General features: G+C 39.5%; 1 protein-coding gene across 3 annotated transcripts in view; it reads right to left on the bottom strand.

The window, feature by feature from the left end:
- Fam172a (family with sequence similarity 172 member A) overlaps nucleotides 1-24,467 on the bottom strand; it is a 482,169-nt gene that overhangs the window by 134,293 nt on the left and 323,409 nt on the right. For 2 of the 3 annotated variants that reach the window (XM_052160054.1, XM_052160052.1), the window contains one exon: nucleotides 20,998-21,082. The exons of the other annotated variant lie outside the window; for it this stretch is intronic. In XM_052160054.1, coding sequence (XP_052016014.1) covers nucleotides 20,998-21,082 — 85 coding nt within the window. The remainder of the gene's footprint in view (nucleotides 1-20,997; nucleotides 21,083-24,467) is intronic. 3 annotated transcript variants of the gene reach the window in all.

A 24,467-nucleotide genomic window follows, 5' to 3' on the forward strand; every position in this document is an offset into this window, starting at 1 on the left:
TTTTAAAACGTGATATTTCAGAAGTAAGACTGCTTATATCCACTGTGATCAAAATCAGAGGATACAAAATCTGATTTAAGAAGATGACAATCATACTTGGATAGGTCTCTAGTCCTTCCTTCAGTAATTTTTCTCAGAGCTTCAGTTTCTAGTTATTTCTAATGAATAAGTCATTGAGCACAGAATCCTAGGGGTTCACTTGAGGACTATTCCTGCCTTGTAGTCACCTATAATAATAAGGCAGCACAAAACAATGAGTAGGGAAAGGGATGAGTAAAAGCCTCAAGGCCAGCAGCCTAGCAATGAACAACTGCCTGAATGCTATGAGTAATGAAAACATCACTGAGCAGAAGAGAATCTCTGAATGGAAGGAGGAACGCTGAAAGCTTCAGTGGTGCACACAGTCAAAACTGACACAGAATTACACATGTAAATGTTCTGAATTTTACGATGCAGGATAGATTTCCAATTGCCTAATTTGAGATGTGTTTGAAGCCATAATAGATGACTTAACTACATGGTCTGTATGACACCACTTTCCAGAGGCAATTCCTGTTGAGTTTCCATGCTATTTTTTTGAAAGTAAGTGATTATTTACTAACAAAAGAGATGAACTTTGGAGTGTCATCTCCTCAAGAGGTATTTTTCAGTAATAAACTGAAGTGAATACTTGCAAATATTCAGTCCAAACAATTATTATGGTCTATTTTCATGAAGAAAAACTACGGTTATGGTAGCAGGTCATCACCAATTCAAATTTCCCTAGTAACTGCCGATATTCCACTTGGTTCACATGGCTTGGCACTTAGGTGCATTTTATTAATGGTCCCCTTCTACTTGTACAATGGATCATCTCCGGGCAGGCCCATTTTCTACTGCAATTCTTAGAACACAAGTTAGGCATGTGGTATTTTCCTTCTCCTTTTCACACTGAATGACCAACCTCTGTCAGGTATTCTGAATAGGCAGAAAGGATAGAGAAAAGCCTGTCTGATTCGTTACAGGGTCAAGGAACAGGATGGACACAGGCTCTTGGAGGACCTATTAATGGGGATGCGACCGAGAAAATAGCTTACAGTCTTCCTGAAGAGTACACAGGGAACAGCTGTAAGCAGACCTCCTGGGTGCTCAGTACAACATGTTCACAAGCTGAGGGCCTGATCCTTCACCTTCAGGCTACACTGTGGATGCTTGAAGGAACAGGATCTTCTGTTCTCAGAATGTCACTGGCTCTGTGACCAGAGATTAAGCTGCTTCAGGAACCATGGGTCAAATGTTAATCATGTTGTGGTAAATGTGGCCTGATTGTCCTGATTTTCAGAAAAAAATTGGTAAAGCATGTCTTAGGGAGAAGTTCATATATTCAAGGACTCAAAAGAAAAGACAATGGAGAGAATACATGTCCTCTGAGTCTTAACATCTAAAACAGAATGTCTGAGTCAGCAAGCACTCTGAAGCACCCTGGAGGTGGGAAGAAGGTGGGACCAGGATGCCCTCGAAGGCCAGCTACCTTCTCAGCTAGGCCTTTCTGTCTGCCCAGTAAATATCCATCTTCTTTCTTCTACATACACACAGTTCAGGTTTCCTCTTCCTGCTTTATATTTTATCCTACCACCAAAGGAGGCTTACTACCTCTTCACTTTCAATCTTACATATTAGAATGGACGTTCTGTGAGGCCTTTATAATTCCAATAGTGCAGAATCCCCAGCATCAGAGGCAGTGTTGGGTGCATGGTATATACTGGCTAAATGAATACACGTGGACTACGTCAGTGTGCTGAGAGGGGCCTTGCAGAGGTCTGCATACTAGCATTTAACCAAGTACAGCTCCAGGTAGACAAAGAATTGTCAGTATTGGGCTAGCAAGAGCAAGCTGTGCCAGACTCAGAAGTCGGAAGACAGCAACACTTGATAATATAGTCTGTTTTCAAACAGTTAGAGCTCCCTGCCCTATTGCCCTAACAAATTCTCTCCTTCATAGTAAAGGAAATTATATTTGCAATTTTATTGTTTTGAAACATACAGCACACCACCAAAGCTGGTATCTCATTTCAACTTTACCTCTATATTATGTCTCTCCCAGACATTACTGTATCCAGATTTCTATGTCAGAAGAACTTTTTTATCCAAATATTCTCTTTCCTTCTTTAAAGAGTCTAGTTTCCATGTAATATTTTGTGAACCTACCAACATAGGAACACAGGAAAATATCAATGGAATCATAAGGAAAAGCTTTGAAATAAAAAAACTTAGAAATTATATTTCTATTTCTACATTTCTATTATATTATATTTCTATATTTCTACATTATATTGAGAATTATATTTATCTATATATAGAAATATAGAATTATATTTCTATATTTTTACATTATATTTCATTATATTTTAATAATATTTTCTTTCTACCAAATTAAAATTATTTCTCAAGAGTCTACAGAACTTGCTTATCTTATTGTCTGAGAAGCAGTGGCTACAACTGCCTATTTTGAATGGTGTGAATCACTTAAAAGAGTAGGAAACAGAGCCCTTTCTGTTGTGGCAGAACCTTGCCAGGTCTGCCATGGTGAAGACACCATCACCTGACACTTCCTAGAGAACCAGCCACTCAGGGCATTTGCCCTTTCTGTTGTGGCAGAATCTTGGCAGGTCTGCCACCGTGAAGACACTATCACCTGACACTTCCTAGAGAACCAGTTGCACTCAGGGAATTTGGAGTGGAGAGAGGACTGGGAGCACAGGAGAGCTGGTCTCCCAGGAGAGCCTACATATCTGTGTGCACAGAGAGAATGGGAATCTCAGGAGTACAGATACACAGACTTGAAGGACAGATAAACTAAAATCAGAGACAGCAAGACCAGCTAACACCAGAGAAAACTAGTGCAGAGAAAAAGCAAACACAAGATTATCCCCAACAGAAATCAAGGCAACACGATACCATCAGAACCCAGTTTTCCCACAGCAGCAAACAGCAAGACCAGCTAACACCAGAGAAAACTAGATGGCAAAAAGCAAACACAAGATTATCCCCAACAGAAATCAAGGCAACACGATACCATCAGAACCCAGTTTTCCCACAACAGCAAATACTGGATACCCCAACACACAGGAAAAATCAAGAGCTGAATTTAAAATCACATCTCATGATGCTGATAGAGGACTTTAAGAAGGACATAAATAACTCCCTTAAAGAAATGCAAGAGAACATGGGTCAACAGGTGGAAGCCCTTAAAAAGGAAACACAAAAATCCCTTAAAGAAATAGAGGAGAACATGGGTCAACAGGTAGAAGCCCTTAAAGAAAAGGCAAAATACAAAAAAGCTTCTAACCCAAAACATCCATGAAATCCAGGACACAATGAGAAGACCAAATCTAAGAATTATAGATATAGAAGAGAGCAAGGATTTACAACTTAAAGGGCCAGCAAATATTTTCAACAAAATTATAGAAGAAAACTTCCCTAACATAAAGAGAGAGATGCCTATGAATATACAAGAAGCCTACAGAACTCCAAACAGACTGGACCTGAGCAGAAACTCCTCCTGACACATAATAATCAAAACACCAAATGCACTAAACAAAGAAAGAATATTAAAAGCAGTAAGGGAAAAAGGTCAAGTAACATATAAAGGCAGACCTATCAGAATTATACCAGACTTCTCACCAGAAACTATGAAGGTTAGAAGATCCTGGGCAGATCTCATACAGACCATAAGAGAACACAAATGTCAGCTCAGGCGAACTCTCAATTACCAAACAGATGGAGAAACCAAGACATTCCATGACGAAACCAAATTTACACAATGAATGTCTTTCTACAAACCCAGCACTTCAAAGGATAATGGGTGGAAAATATCAACACAAGCAGGAGACTACACCCTAAAAAAAGCAATAAAGTAATCTTATTTCAAGAAACGCAAAAGAAGATAACCACACAAACAGAATTCCACCTTTAACAATGAAAATAACAAGAAGCAACAATCACTTTTCCTTACTATCTCTTAACATCAATGGTCTCAATTTGCCAATAAAATGACAGACTAACAGACTGGATATGTAAACAGGACCCAACATTTTGCTGCATACAATAAACCCACCTTAGTGACAAAGACACTTACTACCTCAGAGTCAAAGGTTGGAAAATAATTTTCCAAGCAAATGATCCCAAGAAACAAGCTGGAGTGGCCATACATATACCGGATAAAGTTGACTTTCAACCAAAACTGTCAAAAAAGATAAGTAGGGACACTTCCTACTTGTCAAAGGAAAAATCTACCAAGATGAACTCACAATTCTGAACATGTATGCTCCAATTGGAAGGGCACACACATTAATAAAAGAAACTTTACTAAAGCTCAAAGCACACATTGCACTCCACACAATAATAGTGGGTGGGAGACTTCAACACCCCACTCTCAACAATGGACAAATCATGAAAACAGAAACTAAGCAGAGACACAGTGAAACTAACTGAAGTTATGGACCAAATGGATCTAACAGATATTTATAGAACATTCCATCCTCAAGCAAAAGAATATACTTTTTCTCAGCACCTCATGGTATCTTCTCCATAATTGAGCATATAATTGGTCACAAAACAGGCCTCAACAGATACAGGAATATTGAAATAATTCCATGCACCCTATCAGATCACAACGACCTAATTCTGGTCTTAAGTTCAAACAAAACAACAGAAAACATGCATACACATGGACTTTTAACATGCTCTACTAAATAGCGTGGTCAAGGAAGAAATAAAGAAATTAAAGACTTTTTAGAATATAATGAAAATGACACATCATACCAAAATTTATGGGACGCAATGATAGCAGTGCTAAGAGGAAAACTCGTAGCTCTGAGTGCCTCCAAAAAGAAAATGGAGAGAGCTCACACTAACAGCTTGACAACACACCTGAAATCTCTAGAAGAAAAAGAAGCAAATACAGCCAAGAGAAGTAGACGGCAGGAAATAATCAAATACAGGGCCGAAATCAACAAAATAGAAACAAAAAGAACTATACAAGGAATCAACAAAACCAAAAACTGGTTCTTTGAGAAATTCAACAAGATAGATAAACCCTTAGCCAGACTAACCAGAGGTCTCAGAGACATTACCCAAATTAGTAAAATCAGAAATGAAAAGGGAGACATAACAACAGAAACTGTGAAAATTCATCAGAACCTACTACAAGAGTTTATACTCAACAAAATTGGAAAATCTGGACAAAATGGACAATTTTCTAGATACTTACCAGGTGCCAACATTAAAATAGGATCAGATAAACCGTCTAAATAGTCTCATAAGTCCTGAGGAAATAGAAGCAGTTGTTAATAGTCTCCCGCCACAAAAGAGTCCAGGATCAGATAGGTGTAGTGGGAGACTCTATCAGATCTTCAAAGCAGAGATAATACTGATACTCTTCACACTATTCCACAAGATAGAAACTCAAGGAACACTACTCAATTCATTCTATGAAGCCACAATAAAGCTTATACCTAAAGCAAACAAAGACCAAACAAGTAAAGAGAACTTCAGACCAATTTCCCTTATGAACATTGATGCAAAAATACTCAAAAAAATTCTGTTCAACTAACAGAATCCAAGAATGCTTCAAAACGATAATTCACCATGATCAAGTAGGCTTCATCCCAGGGATGCAGGGATGGTTCAATATATGGAAATCCATCAATATAATCCACAACATAAACAAACTCAAAGAAAAAACCCACATGGTCATTTCATTAGATGCTGAAAAAGCTTTTGACAAAATTCAGCATCCCTTCATGGTAAAAGTCTCGAGGAGATCTGGAATTCAAGGCCCATACCTAAACATAGTAAAAGTAATATACAGCAAACTGGTAGCCAACATTAAACTAAATGGTGAGAAACTTGAAGCAATCCCACTAAAATTGGGGACCAGACAAGGCTGCCCACTCTCTCCCTATCTATTCAATATAGTACTTGAAGTCCTAGTCAGAGCAATTAGACAACAAAAGGAGGCCAAAGGTATACAAATTGGAAAGGAAGAAGTCAAAATATCACTATTTGCAGATGATATGGAGATAGGCAGGAAGATCAATGGAATAGAATTGAAGACCCAGATATGAACCTACACATCTACAGTCCCTTGATATTTGACAAAGGAGCTAAAAACATCCAGTGGAAAAAAGATATAATTTTTAACAAATGGTACTGGATCAACTGGAGGTCTGCATGCAGAAAAATGCATTCTTACCTCCTTGTACAAAGCTCAAGGCCAAGTGAATCAAGGACCTCCTCATAAAACCAGATATACTGAAGCTTATAGAGGAGAAAGTGGGGAAGAACCTTTAACACATGGGCACAGGGAAATTTTTTCTGAATAGAACACCAATGCCTTATGCTCTAAGAACAAGAATTGACAAATGGGACCTCAGAAAACTGCAAAGCTTCTGTAAGGCAAAGGACACTGTCAATAGGACAAAAATGGCAACTAACAACAGATTGGGACAAGATCTTTACCAATCCTACATTCGATAGAGGGCTAATATCCAATGTATACAAAGAACTCAAGAAGTTAGACTCCAGAGTATCAAATAACCCTATTAAAAATGGGGTAGAAGTGAGGTGCCCAGTTTTCGGAGGAACCGCCAGACTGATTTCCAGAGTGGTTGTACCAATTTGCAACCCCACCAGCAATGGAGGAGTGTTCTTCTTTCTCCACACCCTCTCCAACACCTGCTGTCTCCTGAATTTTTAATCTTAGCCATTCTGACTGGTGTAAGATGAAATCTTAGGGTTGTTTTGATTTGCATTTCCCTAATGACTAATGAAGTTGAGCATTTTTTAAGATGCTTCTCCGCCATCCGAAGTTCTTCAGGTGAGAATTCTTTGTTTAACTCTGTACCCCATTTTTTAATAGGGTTGTTCGGTTTTCAGGAGTCTAACTTCTTGAGTTCTTTATATATATTGGATATTAGCCCTCTATCTGATGTAGGATTGGTGAAGATCTTTTCCCAATTTGTTGGTTGCCGATCTGTCCTCTTGATGGTGTCCTTTGCCTTACAGAAACTCTGTAACCTTATGAGGTCCCATTTGTCAATTCTTGCTCTTAGAGCATACGCTATTGGTGTTCTGTTCAGAAACTTTCTCCCTGTACCGATGTCCTCAAGGGTCTTCCCCAGTTTCTTTTCTATTAGCTTCAGAGTGTCTGGCTTTATGTGGAGGTCCTTGATCCATTTGGATTTGAGCTTAGTACAAGGAGACAAGGATGGATCAATTCGCATTCTTCTGCATGCTGACCTCCAGTTGAACCAGCACCATTTGTTGAAAAGGCTATCTTTTTTCCGAAAACTGGGCACCTCACTTCCAGAAGATCCTGCTATACCACTCCTGGGCATATATCCAGAGGGTTCCCCACCATGTAATAAGGATACATGCTCTACTATGTTCATAGCAGGCCTATTTATAATTGCCAGATGCTGGAAAGAACCCAGGTATCCCTCAACAGAAGAGTGGATGCAAAAAATGTGGTATATCTACACAATGGAGTACTATTCAGCCATTAGAAACAATGAATTCATGAAATTCTTAGGCAAATGGATGGAGCTAGAGAACATCATACTAAGTGAGGTAACCCAGACTCAAAAGGTGAATCATGGTATGCACTCACTAATAAGTGGTTATTAACCTAGAAAACTGGAATACCCAAAACATAATCCACACATCAAATGAGGTACAAGAAGAAAGGAGGAGTGGCCCCTGGTTCTGGAAAGACTCAGTGAAACAGTATTCGGCAAACCAGAATGGGGAAGTGGGAAGGGGTGGGTGGGAGGACAGGGGAAGAGAAAGGGGCTTATGGGACTTTTGGGGAGTGGGAGGGGCTAGAAAAGGGGAAATCATTTGAAATGTAAATTAAAAAAAAATGGGGTAGAAGCCGGGCAGTGGTGGCCCATGTCTTTAATCCCAGCATTTGGGAGGCAGATTTCTGAGTTTGAGGCCAGCCTGGTCTACAAAGTGAGTTCCAGGACAGCAAGGGCTACACTGAGAAACCCTTTCTCAACAAAAACAAAAACAAACAAACAAAAAAAAAAAAAAGAAGAAGGGGTGGGTGGGTAGAGAGCTAAACAAGGAATTCTCAACTGAGGAAACTCTGCAAAAGAAGTTCTTTTGAGAAACTTTAAGTAGATGTAATTCTCTTGTTGAAAGACACATCTGACTGTGGGAAGGAGAAATAGTTATTTTGGGTATTAGCAAGAGTGTGATATTCATATATGTGCACACATGTACACGTATATACCTATAAACATATTCATGCGCACAGCATTCAACACAGATTGGTTCTGGAAACCTGACTGTGGTGACAGGAAATGAAGGAAGGATGGATACTGAAGAAAAGACAGACACATTCGTAGAAAAGATGGGATGGGTTCTCTTTTTCATGGAGACGTGAAGCCATTTGAATGGCTCTGAAGCACCTAAAGAAAGGTTCAGCATCCTTAGTTATCAGGGAAATGCAAATCAAAACAAAACTGAGATTCCACCTCATACCAATCAGAATGGCTAAGATGAGAAACTCAGGGTACAGCAATGCTGGAAAGGATGTGGGGAAAGAGGAACACTTCTCCATTGTTGGTGGGATTGCAAGCTGGTAAAACCACTCTGAAAATCAGTTTGGCATTTCCCCAGAAAACTAGACATAGTATTACCTGAAGACCCAGCTATACCACTCCTGGGCATATATGCAGAAGATGCTCCAACATGTAATAAGGATACATGCTCCACTATGATCATAGCAGCCTTATTTATAATAGCCAGAAGCTGGAGAGAACACAGATGTCTTTCAACAGAGAAATGGATACAGAAATTGTGGTTTACATATACAATGGAGTACTATTGAACTATTATTAAAAACAATGAATTCATTAAATTCTTAGGAAAATGGATGGATCTAGAAAGTGTCATCCTGAGTGAGGTGACCCAGTCACAAAAGAACACACATGGTATGCACTCGCTGATAAGTGGATGTTAGACCAAAAGCTGAAAATAAACAAGTTACAATGCAGAGACCACAGGAAGCTCAAGAAGAAGGAAGACCAAAGTGGGGGTGCTTTGGTTCCTCTGAGAAACGGAACAAAATACTCACAGGAGCAATTATGGAGACAAAATGTGGAGCAGAGACTGAAGGAAAGGACACACAGAGACTGCCCACCTGGGAATTCATCATATAAACATTCACCAAACCCCGAAACTACTATGGTCGACAAGAAGTGTATATCAAAAGGAGCATGCCACAGTTGTCTTTTGGAAGGGCCCTGCACAGATACAGAGGTGCATACTAGCAGCCAACCATTGGACTGAGCGACGGGTTCCCAATGGAGGAGCTGGAGGGGGGATTGGTGGAGCTTGGGGGGGGGGTTCTGTAGCCCCATGGGAACAATGAAGATGTCAGCCAACTAGATGCTCCAGTGTTCCCAGGGACTAAGCCATCAACCAAGGGGTACACATAGTTCCAGCCAAAAGAGTGGCAGAGGAATGCCTTGTCCAACATCAGTGGGGGGAGAGGTCCTCGGTCCTGTAAAGGCTCAATAGAGGCTCCAGTGTGGGGAAATCGAGTGGGGGTTGTGGGGGTGGGTTGGGTGGAGGAGCATATTCTTGGAGGCAGGGGGTGGGAGGAAGGGTTGGGGGCTTTCGGGGAGGGAGAAAATAGGGAAGGGGTATAACATTTGAAATGTAAATGAATATATTCAATTTAAAAAGAAAAACAAAAAAATCATAGCAGAAGCTAGAAAAATCAAGGGAAGCTAGAAGACTACATAAAATTTATTCAGTAGGCTTCTGAAACAGAGCATTGGACTGTGAAGTGGAATTCTGGGAGAACTGATGGAGATGTGGAAGGACAGCTGTTCCCCATTTCCCCCTACATCTAATCCTTTCAGAGACTAACAGATCCTGCTTCGGTTCAGTGCTAGAACATACAGAGACAATCCAAGAATGCAGTTCAAAACCACCACAGCCATATGAAAAACTGATAATAAATTTTGCCTTTGATAATTTTAATCTACTTTGAAATTTTGTCTTTGAATAAATGAGCAAGGAAAGAGGATAATATGATAATAATTTAACAAATACCCATTGCATGGGCGTCCAATGATGTTGTGTGGTACTGAGAGCCCTGAACCATCAGATGTGTTTGACAGAGAGATTTGCAGTCCTTGTGATAAAACCATGGAGTCATGTTTCAGTTTAACAAAATGATTGGATAGAATAAAATTTCCCCAAATTTATATCCACTGGGAACCCCAGAATGTGATTTTATCTGGAAATAGGATTGTGTTACATGTAATTAATCAAAGACCCAAAATCCAAATCCTTAAGGATTTTTAGGGGACCTATGTCTAATGATTGCTATCCTTATGAGACAAAGAGAAGATATACAGAAGCAGAGTGTAGGAGACAAATCCAGAGGCAGAGACCAGAAAACAATCATTGGAATCACCAAGTACTAGAAAGAGGAAGAAAAATTTTCTTTTCTTTTTAGATTTTAAAAGGAGCATGGCTGAAGCACACCTTGAGTGTGAACCTGAGGTGTCTGAAATTGTGAGAGAATCAATTTCCAGTATCTTAGCTGCTGTATTTGTGCTAATTCACTGTATCAGTCATGATAAATGAATAAGGCTAGACCATCTACAAATACATTACATCTTGGTGAAAAGACGGGTTTTTTAAATCTTTAAAATGCTCTCAATTCTATCCAGAATGTCTACTTGTATTATTTTAAAGAAATGTAGTTTTCTATTCAGACCAGGAAGAGAGGATTCTGCTGCAACTACCCGATGCCGACAATACAGAAAAGGTGTCAATGAACAGGAGACAGAGCAAAGGCCCAGTGAACAAGAAACTTCCCATCTTTAACTCTCTCCTGTGCTAATTAACTAATATCTAACTGGGAACTTAAACCTACCACCTTTATTGTCCAACACATTTTCTACACCGTACAAAAATAACTCTACATTTTAAACTTGCCAGGTGCACATGCATTTTGTAGATTGAAAAACAGAAATCAGAGGAGAGGCAAAATGAAAGCCCTGGCACACCAGTCCTGGACCCTCTGGAAGGACAGCATTGTAACTTTATTTATTCGGCGGGGCATGCTGGATGACACATAAGGCGTAAACATAAAGAATAAACAAGTGTCCTCAACCCTGTCCTGCCTGGCTGCCCTTGGAACTTTGCTCTAGCAACCATGAGTAAGATCCCCAAGAGACTGGCCCGGCTGTCACATACAGGGCTGCAGCCACCAGTGACAGCACCGATTGTTCCATCTCATGCTACTCCACAGCTTCGCAGAGACCTTGAGTAAACAGCCACACATAGTCAGTCAGTGGTAAGACTCTGCGGCCCTGCTGTATTGCCAGCACAAGGACTTTGCATGAGCAGCCTCATAAGTTTAACCACCAGTGGTAAAACCTCAGCCTCACCCTGTTATGCTATCTGCTTTGAAATCTTGTTCAAGCAAGGACACATTAGAATATAAAGACACCAATGATTTCTAGGTAGCCACTAACTTGGAATCATCCCAGCATTTATGTTCATGAATAAGTATTAGGTGTCTAAACAACAACAACAACAATAACAACAAAAGAGTAGGAAAGAGATCACCTGACACTGACAGAGTGTACTGGCTAGTTTTGTGTGTCAACTTGACACAGGCTGGAGATATCACAGAGAAAGGAGCTTCAGTTGGGGAAGTACCTCCATGAGATCCAGCTGTGGGGCATTTTCTCAATTAGTGATCAAGTGGGGAGGACCCCTTGTTGGTGGTACCACCTTTGGGCTGGTGCTCCTGGGTTCTATAAGAGAGCAGGCTGAGCAAGCCAGGTGAAGCAAGCCAGTAAGGAACATCCTCCATGGCCTCCGCATCAGCTCCTGCTTCCTGACCTGCTTGAGTTCCAGTCCCGACTTCCTTTTGTGATGAACTGCAATGCATAAGTGTAAGCTGAATAAACCCTTTCCTCCCCAACTTGCTTCTTGGTCATGATGTTTGTGCAGGACTAGAAACCCTGACTAAGACACAGAGCTAGGACTTCTTAAATACTAGGTATTTCTACTGGAGCTTTTTGCTACTTCTCCTTTTCCATATAAATCTGGGCATCATTGAGAAGTCTGGGTCCTCTCTGTTTACCCTTCTGTCCTCACATTCCCTTTGTCACCATTACAACTTCACCAATCCCAAATACCTGCCTTTTCATCAGGTCACCTGAGGCTGTGCCTTCTAGCTTCTTTTCTTTTCTTTAAAAAAAAGTATTATTTTTAAAGTGTGTGTATGTGAGTGTATGTCTGTATATATGTGTGTACCTGTGTGAGTGTATATGTGTGTGTATGAATGTGTGTGTGTATATATGTGTAAACCCGTGGGAAGTAGAGCTACAGGTTGTCATGAGCTGGCCATTACAGGTGCATTGGACTGCATTAAGGTCCTCTGCTAGAGCAGCAAATGTTCTTTACTTTTGAGATAGTTATGAAATATGTTAAAATGTTTTGACATAAGTATATTTTATTTAAACATGTTTACAACTGGTTTTGATCATTTTGCCTCCCCTCCCCCAAACTCTCTCTTGTTTCTTGTATGCATTTACTTTTTGTTAACATGTTAAACATTGAGGGAAATCATTGATTTCGGAGGACAAACTATTTCTCTTTTGTTAGTATGTATGAAGGACAGGAGTTAGAGATGCCAGCTCTAACACCATTTTGATGCCATAGTATGCCGATGGCAGCATTTAAGGAAGAACACACCTGACAGCAGCAAGATGGGAGATTTCCTCCCTTCCTTCCTTCCTTCCTTCCTTCCTTCCTTCCTTCCTTCCTTCTTTCCTTCTGTCCTTCCTTTCTTCCTTCCTTCCTTCTTTCCTTCCTCCCTTCTTTCCTTCTGTCCTTCCTTTCTTCCTTCTTTTCTTCCTTCCTCCCTCCCTCCCTTCCTTCCTTCCTTCCTTCCTTCCTTCCTTCCTTCCTTCCTTCCTTCTTTCTTTCCTCCCTTCTTTCCTTCTATCCTTCCTTCCTTCTTTCTTTCCTTCTGTCCCTCCCTCCATCTTTCTTTCTTTCTTTCTTCTTTCTTTCTTTCTTTCTTTCTTTCTTTCTTTCTTTCTTTCTTTCTTTCTTTCTTTCTTTCTTTCTTGCTTGCTTGCTTGCTTGTTTCTTTCTCCAACAGAAAATACAGTTAAGGTAGGCTCTGCTAACTGCTCTGTTTTCAGTTCCCATATAGTACCCAGAACTCACTAAGTATTTACTATTTGAAGACTTTATGCATGTGTACTGCTGAGCATATATAAAATCCCTCCACCCCCACCCCAGAGCAAGATGATTGCTATGATATGCAGGCTGTCTAGCCTACTCAAGAGCTTGCTTTGCACCCCAGCCTGGCCTTGAACTCGTGATTTTCCTGTTGCTAGATCTGGCAAGAAATATTCTAAATTTTTGGACTCAACCCCATAAGAAGTTACCACAGAGTAGCAAGTTCTTTAAGCAGGTGGATGGGTGGGGGAGATGGCCATAAAAGAGGTGAAAACTTTGACAGGCAGTCTAACTGGGGAGTGGGTGTGGGGAGTGGAGCAAAGGTAGAAAAAGATGACCTTCAATGACCAATGAATTGAAGGAATTCTTAAATGTCCTTCTAGAAGGAGTTGCCTGCAGGTCTACAATATTAGAAGGTGAGCCTCTTAAGGCTGTACTCTAAGTAAGTGCACTGTGGTGTGCTGCACAGGGTACGGTGACTCCCAGAGGCAAAGCTTAATTCTGCAGCATTAACTACCACTTTCTGGGTAAAAAAAAAATCACCCCCTGACCAGTACTCATTTATCATCTCAGTTCTGTGGGTCAGACATCTTATCATGTCTTAGCTGAGTGATCTTGGCGGTATCTCTCACAAGGTTACAATCCAGCTGAGGCTGCAGCTGACTCATGACTCAACCTCTTTCAAAGTTATTCATGTCACTGTTGGAAGACCTCAAGTCCTCATTAGCTTCTATCCAAAGACACCCCAGTTCCTCAACTTGCCACCTTCTCTACAGAGCTTGTAGCACAGCAGCTAGTTTTCATCATGAGGATCAGTGATGGACAGACAAGGCGGAGCCTGAGGTCTGCCAGCACTCCATGGCCTTACCATGTCCCTATTGTCCCTCAAAAGCAAGCTTGATAAACAGTGGAAATACTTTTTGAAAATTGAGTTACGATGCCTGCTGGGTGACAGCACCCAGTGGAGCTGAAACAGTGAGTCCTCTAGACCAATGGTTAGTAGACAGAGCTATTTACTTTTGATGTTTGGATGAGGGATGGAAGAGGGACTCTTTGCTACCCCTAATAATCTACTAATAAACTGCTGCTTCCAACTCTTCTGGTGGTGGCACCAATTTCATCTGGTCCAAAGTCTTGGCTCTACAAGAAGGAATATTCTGTTGGTACAGAATGGTATAAGGATGCCATAGAAATGAAAATTGAGATCACCATCTTCCACTTTGATTTCCTAATATTTCTGAAGCAACAGGAAATAGTTGTTGTTACTCTACTTTGTGAATGACAGATCCTTATTTCCAAGTGAAAACTGAGTTGCTCCTATATGATAGGTAAAGAAGAATTTATCTGTAACGTGGTCTGAATGAGAAGGATCCCCACAGGCTCACATATCTGAATAGTTGTTTCTCAGTTGGTAGAACTGCTTGGGAAGGATTAGGAGGTATGGCCTTGTTGGAGGATGTATGTCACTGTGTGTATAGGCTTTGAGGTTCCAAAAGACTTGTGCGCTTTCTGCCGTCATTTACACCAGGGAGCCAGGAGACTCCACAGCCTTCTGTGATCAGTGGAGCAGCTGGGACAGAAGTCTTCCTGCCGCCAGTTGCACCAGGGAGCCAGAGACTCCAAAACCTTCTGTGAACAGCCCGCCAGGAGGGAGTGATCTCCCAGCAGTGGTTTCACTTCTGAGTGCAGAGGTGAGATCTCCACCTTCTCTCTGGAGGGGAACAACTAGGAGCACACAGGGCATACGATCAGTGGAGCAGCTGGGACAGAAGTCTTTCCGCAGCCATTGGCACCAGGGAGCAGGGGAGACTCCACAGCCTTCTGTAATCAGTGGAGCAGCTGGACCAGAAGTCTTCCTGCCGCCATTTGCACCAGGGATCCGGGAATCTCCAAAACCTTCTGTGCATATCCTGCCAGGAGAACGAGATCTCCCAGCAGTGCTTTCACTTTTGAACTCAGAAGAGTAAGGACACAGGCTTACAGACCCACAGGAGGAATAAACTCCAGCCAGAGACAACAACACCAACTAGCACCAGACATAACCAGATGGCGAAAGGCAAGCACAAGAACCCTACCAACAGAAACCAAGGTCACATGGCAACATCAGAACCCAGTTCTTCCACCACAGCAAGTCCTGGATACCCTGGCACACAAGAAAAGCAAAAGCTGGATTTAAAATCGTATCTCATGATGCTGATAGAGGACTTTAAGAAAGACTTAAATAACTCCCTTAAAGAAATACAGAAGAACATCGGTCAACAGGTAAAAGCCCTTAAAAAAATTATAGGAAAACACAAACAATCAAGTGAAGGAACTGAACAAAAATATCCAGGAGCTAAAAGTGGAAGTAGAAACAAAAAAGAAATCAGAAAGTGAGACATCTCTGGAGATAGAAAACCTTGGAAAGAATTCAGGAGTCAGATGCAAGCATCAATAACAAAATACAAGAGATAGAAGAAAGAACCTCAGGTGCTGAAGATACCATAGAAAACATTGATTCAACAGTCAAAGAAAATGAAAAATGCATAAAGCTGTTAACCCAAAACATCCAGGAACTCCAGGACACAATAAGAATACCAAACCTAATGATTATAGGTATAGAAGAGAGTGAGGATTTACATCTTAAAGGCCCAGTAAATATCTTCAGCAAAATAGTATAAGAAAATTTCCTTAACCTAGAGAAAGAGATGCCATGAACATACAAGAAGCCTTCAGAACTCCAAACAGACTGGACCAGAACAGAAAGTCCTCCCAGCACATAATAGTCAAAACACCAAATTCATTAAACAAAGAAAGAATATTAAAAACAGTAAGGGAAAAAGGGCAAGTAACTTATAAAGACCTATCAGAATCACACCAGAAATCTCACCAGAGATGATGAAAGCTAGAAGATCCTGGGCAGACCTCATACAGACCCTAAGAGAACACAAATGCCAGCCCAGGCTACCATACCTAGCAAAACTCTCAATCATCATAGATGGAGAAACCAAGATATTCCATGATAAAACCAAATTTACACAATATCTGTCCACAAATCCATCCCTACAAAGGATAATTGATCGAAAATGCCAACACAAGGAGAGAAACTACACCTTAGAAAAAGCAAGAAAGTAATCTTCTTCCAACAAACCCAAAAGAAGATACCCACACAAACATAAAAATAACATCAAAAATAACAGGAAGCAACAATCACTATTCCCTAATATCTCTTAACAACAATGGGCTCAACTCCTCAATAAAAAGACATAAACTAACAAAATATTTTTCACGTAAATCTTCAATTTTATCAGAAAATGTTTATAATTCACCTTTTAATTAATTTAGTAATTTTTTATGTTTACCATTTATCTGCATTATTTTTCATGATAATCTTCAATTTTAATATGTCTTTCTATATACTTCCTCTATTTTATCAGAAATGTTTTCAATGTAAATATTTGATTTTATTACAAATGTTTCTAATTCCACATTCAATTCAATTTAAAAAGAGGTTCTATATCTACCATTTTATATGTAAATTTTTCTATGAAATAGTCAATTTTAACGTGTTTGTCTGTTTACTTCTTGAATTTTACCAGAAATATTTTCCATGTAAATCTTCAATGTTATCTGAAAATGTTTATAATTCCACTTTCAATCAACTTAGAATTAGCTTTATGCCTATCATTTTATCTATATAATTTCCATGATAATCTTTAATTTTAACATGTTTTTTCTATATATTTCTTCAATTTTATCAGAAATATTTTCCATTTAAATCTTCAAGTTTATCAGGCAATGTTTATAATTTCACTTTCAATCAACTTAGGAATACTTTTATACCTACCATTATTATATCTATATAAAATTTTCCATGATAATCTTCAATTCTAACATGTTTTTCTATATATTTCTTCAATTTTATCAGAAATATTTTCCATGTAAATCTTCAATTCTATCATAAAATGTTTCTATTCTATATTTCAATTAATTTAGCAATGTTTTACATGTCTACCACTTTTCTCTTTAATTTTCCATGAAAATTGTCAATTTTAAGGTGTTTCCCTGAGCTAATATCCAATATATACAAAGAACTCAAGAAGTTAGACCCCAGAAAACCATATAACCCTATTAAAAAATGGAGTACAGAGTTAAACAAAGAATTCCTACCTGAAGAACTTCGGATGGCGGAGAAACATCTTAAAAAATGCTCAACTTCACTAGTCATCAGGGAAATGCAAATCAAAACAACCCTGAGATTTCACCTTACACCAGTCAGAATGGCTAAGATTAAAAACTCAGGAGACAGCAGGTGTTGGCAAGGATGTGGAGAAAGAGGAACACTCCTCCACTGCTGGTGGGGTTGCAAATTAGTACAACCACTCTGGAAATCAGTCTGGCTCCCTCAGAAAACTGGGCATGTCACTTCCGAAAGATCCTGCTATACCATTCCTGGGCATATACCCAGAGGATTCCCCAGCATGTAATAAGGATACATGCTCTACTATGTTCATAGCAGCCCTATTTATAATAGCCAGAAGCTGGAAAGAACACAGGTATCCCCCAACAGAAGAATGGATGCAAAAAAATGTGGTATATCTACACAATGGAGTACTATTCAGCCATTAGAAACAATGAATTCATGAAATTCTTAGGCAAATGGATGGAGCTGGAGAACATCATACTAAGTGAGGTAACCCAGTCTCAAAAGATCAATCATGGTATGCACTCACTAATAAGTGGATATTAGCTTGGAAAACTGGAATATGCAAAACATAATCCACACTTCAAATGAGGTACAAGAAGAACGGAGGAGTGGCCCCTGATTCTGGAAAGATCCAGTGTAGCAGTATAAGACAAAACCAGAACAGGGATGTGGGAAGGGATGGGTGGGAGAACAGAGGGAGGGAAGGGGGCTTATGTGACTTTCGAGGAGTGGGGAACCAGAAAAGGGGAAATCATTTGAAATTCTACCTCTCTCTGCCTCTCAGCCTTCTACTTGAGTATCAAGATATAAGATCTGAGCTGTTCCTGCCACCATGCCTCTGCTCCACCGTCATGGGCTCTAACCCTCTATAATTGAATAACCTAAATAAACAATTTCTTATGTTAGTGGTCTTGGTCATGGAGTTTCATCAGAGCATTAGACAAATAAATAAGGTAACCAGCAATCCTGAAATTCTCTAGATTGATGGTACTTCCTGCAATTATATTGACGAGGAGATTATAAAACTTTAATCTGGGCAGGAGCCCTTCCGAGAACGAAGGGGTACATCATTTAACTAGGTGAGGACCACTAAGCAGCTGAGAGCCGACAGGTTCTGAATACTTAGAAGGAGGTGGCTGTAAACACCAGTTACAATTACATGGGCAGCTTTAAAGACTTAAGAAGCTAGTCATATTTCTTCTTTATTTTGGTATAGGTATATATCACATGTATACATATATCTGTATGTCGGACCCAGGCTGGCCTGGAACTCACTTTCTTACTCAAGACAGTCCTTGAACTTGTGGTAATCTTCCTATCTATGTCAAGTATTAGGGTTACAGATGTGAACCATCTACTAGGTTAAACTATATATTGAGATAAATGACTGTAAAACTGTAAACTTATCTAGGCTGAATGACAATTTCTTCCCTATGGTTCTCATTAAGAAAGCATACAAAGGAATGGTGTGTGTGTGTGTGTGTGTGTGTGTGTGTGTGTGTGTGTGTGTTTCGGGGTCCGGTAAGTCATGGACCCATACACTGTAGAGTAGCAACCACTCCTAGCATATAACATCTGGACACATCTTGTAGTGTGAGGCAGTAGCTAGGAGCTTTTATTCTTCCTTGCTCTAGTTTTTCCTTTAGCACCTCTGCCCATGGGAGCACGTGTATACTTAAGTCCATAACAAGGGATATAGAATTCTACAGGACATGTGCACCCCAGACAACACTGGCGATACGCAGTAAAATGGGTCCATCTTTGTAGAAGATAGCTCTTATGAGTGCTGGCCCATTTTTGTTATTTTCCACTTTATACCAAACTGTCTGTTTATACAAAGTGTCTGTTCTGGGCACAAAGTCCCAGAATCAAATGCAAATCATTATTCTTGAAAGGCCTGTTTAACTAGCTCCAGTCAAATATCAGCAAAGAAACAAATTCTGTTATCTACACTGATAAAACAATGTCTTCATTCTTTCTGTATCCTAGATTTTTGAATTCATCTGCTCATTACAACTTATTGCTAACCCCAAATCAAAATTTGTCCTACCTTTATAGTCATTACATGTATACGCAGTTACTACTGTTTGCATTACCATTCATATGTCTCAGACCCTGCTCTGTCCTCGTTCTAGTTTCAATTCTGTAAACAAGTGACTTTTCATGCACTGTTTACTATCATGTTTTTCACATTTTTGTGTTTTTATTTCACATTGCAAATTATACCTTGAATATGGTATTATGGGACTGTTGAATTAATATTCTTTCATCCAAGACAGCTGTGATGCATGCTATGACGAAATGCATTTGTAAGCCATGTACAGTCATGAATTAGGGCATGGATTTGAGCAATACATGTGATATGATGCATAAGGAATTTGTTTTGATTGGTTAATAAAAAACATGGCCAGAGGCTCTCAGGAAACTAACTCTGCATCATTTCCTCATGGGCACTGAGTCAGCTTTGCTAGCTCTGTGATTTCCTAGCATATAGCTATCATGAACAACAAACAGTTTGTAAAACATACATATACATATGTATCATAGCATAGATATCCCTTGATAGTTCTATTTCTCTGATGAGACCTCAATTGACAAACAAAAACTTTAGTCATAATAACAGTGAAGTTCATTTTAATGTGTTACTGAGAGTAATATTTAGCTATCAGCAGTTTATCACCTACAATTTGAACTAGTCACTGAATTGTTTCCTTCACATAATAAACACATTTACTTGATGATTAGTTGTCATCTATGACTGAGACATGGAATAGTCAGTGTTCCAAATTCCTGCTTATTTTCAAGTATTCATAGCCATAGCAAGCAAGTCAGCTGCTGTCACTAGTTATCACTAGACACTACTGCTCACTCTGTGTTATTAAAAGAATTATTGGGAGCTGTAAAAGCCAAAATAAAAAAAGCAATGGCAAATATACTGTCACTTTCTACCTAGAAACTTACATGCAAACGAAATTCACACTGTCCTCCATGTCCCAGAGCCCAGAGCTCTGGATGCACCACCGCCTTACTTCTCTCAGTGGGAAGAGCATGCTTGCTGTTACTATTTCTGAATGTCTGCACATCCGTTTTGGCTCTCTTCCTTCCAAGGCGGTTTCTTTTGCCTAGGATGCCACCTTGCATAACTTCCTACATCCAAATCCAATAGGATTCACATACAAGGTCCACTTAAAATCTTTGCATGAAAATACATTTTCTCTAGATCATATACCTACCTGACATTATGGGACTGGTGCTCAGAGACAAACATCTTTCTGAAATTCTACATGGCTACTGAATTCTTGTCTTTTAGCACAGTTCCATCTCCCTAAGCTTCAATAGAAACTGTATATTATTTTTGACTTGTTTGTTGGTAAGCATTTTAAGCTATTTAACCAAGTTTTGCTATTGTTTTAGACTTACGGAATATATTACAAATAATTTGAGATAGAGCAATAATGAATGTAATTCGTGAAACAGGATTCTATACTTCACCAGTATGCCTTTAATGTACACTCACTCCCCTTTTGTCAAACGTGTACCTGCAGACACTCTGGGACAGTCAGGCAGCATGGACTCCACCGAGGTATCTAATGGTTCTGAGCTAGAGACCCAGTTGCAACAGTTCTGCAATGTAACAGACACAATGTTGATTACATATAATTAAGAGAAAACTACCCTTTTAGGTTGAAGAGGTAAATTTGTCCTATAAAATAAATCAGTATATTTATATTTTATACATTTTAAACTATTTTACTTATATAAATAGTCAGTAATTATTACTGACTGTAGAAAAGTTTACCCTTTATAATTCAGCAAATAATCTGTGTTGATGCTAAGACACATAACCTGTAAACTATGGTGCAATATATTTCTAAGAAAAGTTAGATACATGTAACTTACAGGCCTCAAATCTGGCCTATAATTCCCTTCAATTTTTGTTCTAACCCACTTCAGTGAATGCTATATCAAAATTACATACAAATGCAGCTTGATTATCTGAGGACACAAAACTTCAACATTAATAAATATTCAGTCTCGCAGATGATGGTGACTGGCAACTCAGATAAATGAAATAAAGTTGTATTTCTTTCATCACACACTTAAATACATACCTAATACTGGTTTAAAAATGTGATTATAGTTTCAGATTTATTCGCAACACACACACACACACACACACACACACACACACAAAGAATTTCCACAGACAGAGTTTATTTTAAAAGAAATTCTCCCATCAATCATGTCAGAAAAATCGGTGACTGCTATGCTGGTAAACAGTATGTCCTGTGCATTTTAGATGCTCGCTGCCCTGACTGTGCACCATGGAATCTGTTCACACTCAGGAAGGGTCCTTGACTGGTAGATCAAGTGTCTTATTGTATTCCCTTAATTCATTCTGTCTGGAAGAAGATGTCAGCTGTGCTGCAGTGAGGAGAGAATTTCAAAGGCCCCAGTCCCCACCAATAAAGGCTGAGGAATGGCTTTTGAATAGATTTGTCAAGGCAACCCCACTGTTCTGGGACTAGAGAGAGCAGATAATATAAAGGAAGGGTGCTGTATAAGATTAGAAAGCGAGGCTCACAATGCATGGCAGATTTTTGTAAGAAACAGTGGATCAATGAAGCTATTGAACTGTGTTGGAAAAAAAACCATGAAAACAAACACATCAAGTAATGTTCTTAAATGCTTTCGTTCTTTTTATATTTAAAACAGATAAAATATTAGTATTTTTCATGTGTGACAAAAGCTTGATAGTTTGGAATGGATGTATATTCTATAATGTGCACTCCTAATCTTAATTAGCAGCTGAATGTAAAATTAGACAATGTGAGAGGAATAGAAATTATAAAAGAAATAGGAATTTAGAAGATATTTCATACATTTGAAATAAGTACAATTAATATTACCATTGATAGAAGACCACATCAGAGAATTCTAGATAATGCAGAAGATTAGCACACAATTAGCCAGCTTTTATATACAATGTGACACTCGCTTTTAAGAAATAAGTATTCTCCAAAGCAGTGTCAAGATATGTAAATGAATGATTTGTTTTATCATTCATCACAGCCCCTAATAAATCATGACTTCTATAGGTACTAAAAATAGGCTCCCCATGATACAGGGTGATAGCTTCAATGAAGAATGACTTTCTCTTTCTCTCCCCTTTCTTAAACAATTCAGTCTGCTCAATGACAGCAATTAGCACTACCAACAGACAGGCAGCGATTAGGTCTATATTTTAATTATTATTCATGCTACTAGTGCCTCCAAATCTGATAAAAGTTGGCTATTACCCAGGTGATATGTCAGTCTTAATACTGATCACCTACATCCCGTACATGTAAAACTATGTTTTACAGGATTTTCTAGTATTAATAAAAGTGATGGCACTTTATAATCTGTAGGCAATTAATCATTTTTCTAACTCATTTTGACTTATAAAGCTGAACCAAATGAACTCTATGTCCATTTAAAAAAAAAAAAAACAAAACAGATCACCTTTGGTTCAAAGACTGAAAGAAAAATATAGGGTACCATTTTATGATTCTGAAATGTTAGTTCTTTTAAAACATGCTGAAAGCTTTGATCTCACAAGCAAAAACATCAGGGACAAGGACAAGTGAAGCAGCATGTAGGTACACGAAGATTGTCAAACATCTCGTGCAGTCCCTGCTTAGGACTGGAAAGAACAAAAACCACGCATTAAGGGTGTGGGGTGGCAGGGAGGGCAGGGTTCACGTGCGTGCACGCTCTGCATGTGGCAGTGTAGTTCCACTGGGAAGAGCATGGAGAAAGCAGGTACAAGTTAACATTGTTTGCTATTTTAAAAAGTGAAATAAACTGGCTTAAACTTTTCAATATGTAAATAAAGACATACAGAGCTTTCTTTTCTTATTGAATATAATCTTCATTTACATTTCAAAGCTAAAACCTTTCCTGCTTTCCCCCCTCCCCAAAAACCCCCAACCCTTCCTCCCACTGCCTGCCTCCAAGTATATGCCCAACTCACTCCCACCTCCCCCCCACCTCGATTTCCCTTTGTTGGGGCATTTATTGAGCCTTCACAGGACCAAGGACCTCTCCTCCCACTGATGCCCAACAAAGCCTTCCTCTGCCACACTTTTGGCTGGAACCATGTGTACCCCTTGGTTGATGGTTTAGTCCCTGGGAGCCCTGGGGCTTCTGGGTGGCCGATACCATTGCTATCCCCATGGGACTGTAAACCCCTTCAGCTCCTCCAGTCTGCCCTCCAACTCCTCCATTGGGGACCCCATGCCCAGTTCAATGGGTGCTAGCATCTGCCTCTGTATGTATAAGGCTCTGGCAGGGCCCCTACAGAGACAACCATGGCATGCTCCTTTCGATAGGCACATCTTGTCTTCCATAATAGTGTCAGGGCTTGGTGACAGTTTATAGGATGAATCCTCATGTAGGGCAGTCTCTGGGTGGCTTTCTTACAGTCTCTGCTCCAGTTATTGCTCTTGTGAGTACTCTGCCCCCTTTCTCAGACGAACCAAAGCACCCCCACTTTGGTCTTCCTTCTTGAGCTTCCTGTGGTCTCTGCATTGTAACTTGTTTATTTTAAGCTTTTGGGCTAACATCCACTTATCAATGAGTACATATCATGTGTATTTTTTGTAATTGGGTTACCTCACTCAGGATGACACTTAAGAATTTCATGAATTTATTATTTTTAATACCTCAATAGTACTCCATTGTGTACCACAGTTTCTGTATCCATTCCGCTGTTGAAGGACATCTGGGTTCTTTCTAGCTTCTGGCTATTATAAATAAGGCAGCTATGAACATAGTGGAGCATGTGTTCTTATTACATATATTCTATATGCCCAAGAATGGTATAGCTGGGTCCTCAGGGAGTGTACTATGTATGTCTAGTTTTCTGAGAAACCACCAAACTGATTTCCAGAGTGGTTTTACCAGCTTGCAATCCCACCAAAAAAGCTTGCAATCCCACCAAAAAAGCTTGCAATCCCACCAACAA

The sequence above is a fragment of the Apodemus sylvaticus genome, chromosome 16 (genome assembly GCF_947179515.1).
Source record: "Apodemus sylvaticus chromosome 16, mApoSyl1.1, whole genome shotgun sequence".
Classification (NCBI taxonomy): domain Eukaryota; kingdom Metazoa; phylum Chordata; class Mammalia; order Rodentia; family Muridae; genus Apodemus; species Apodemus sylvaticus.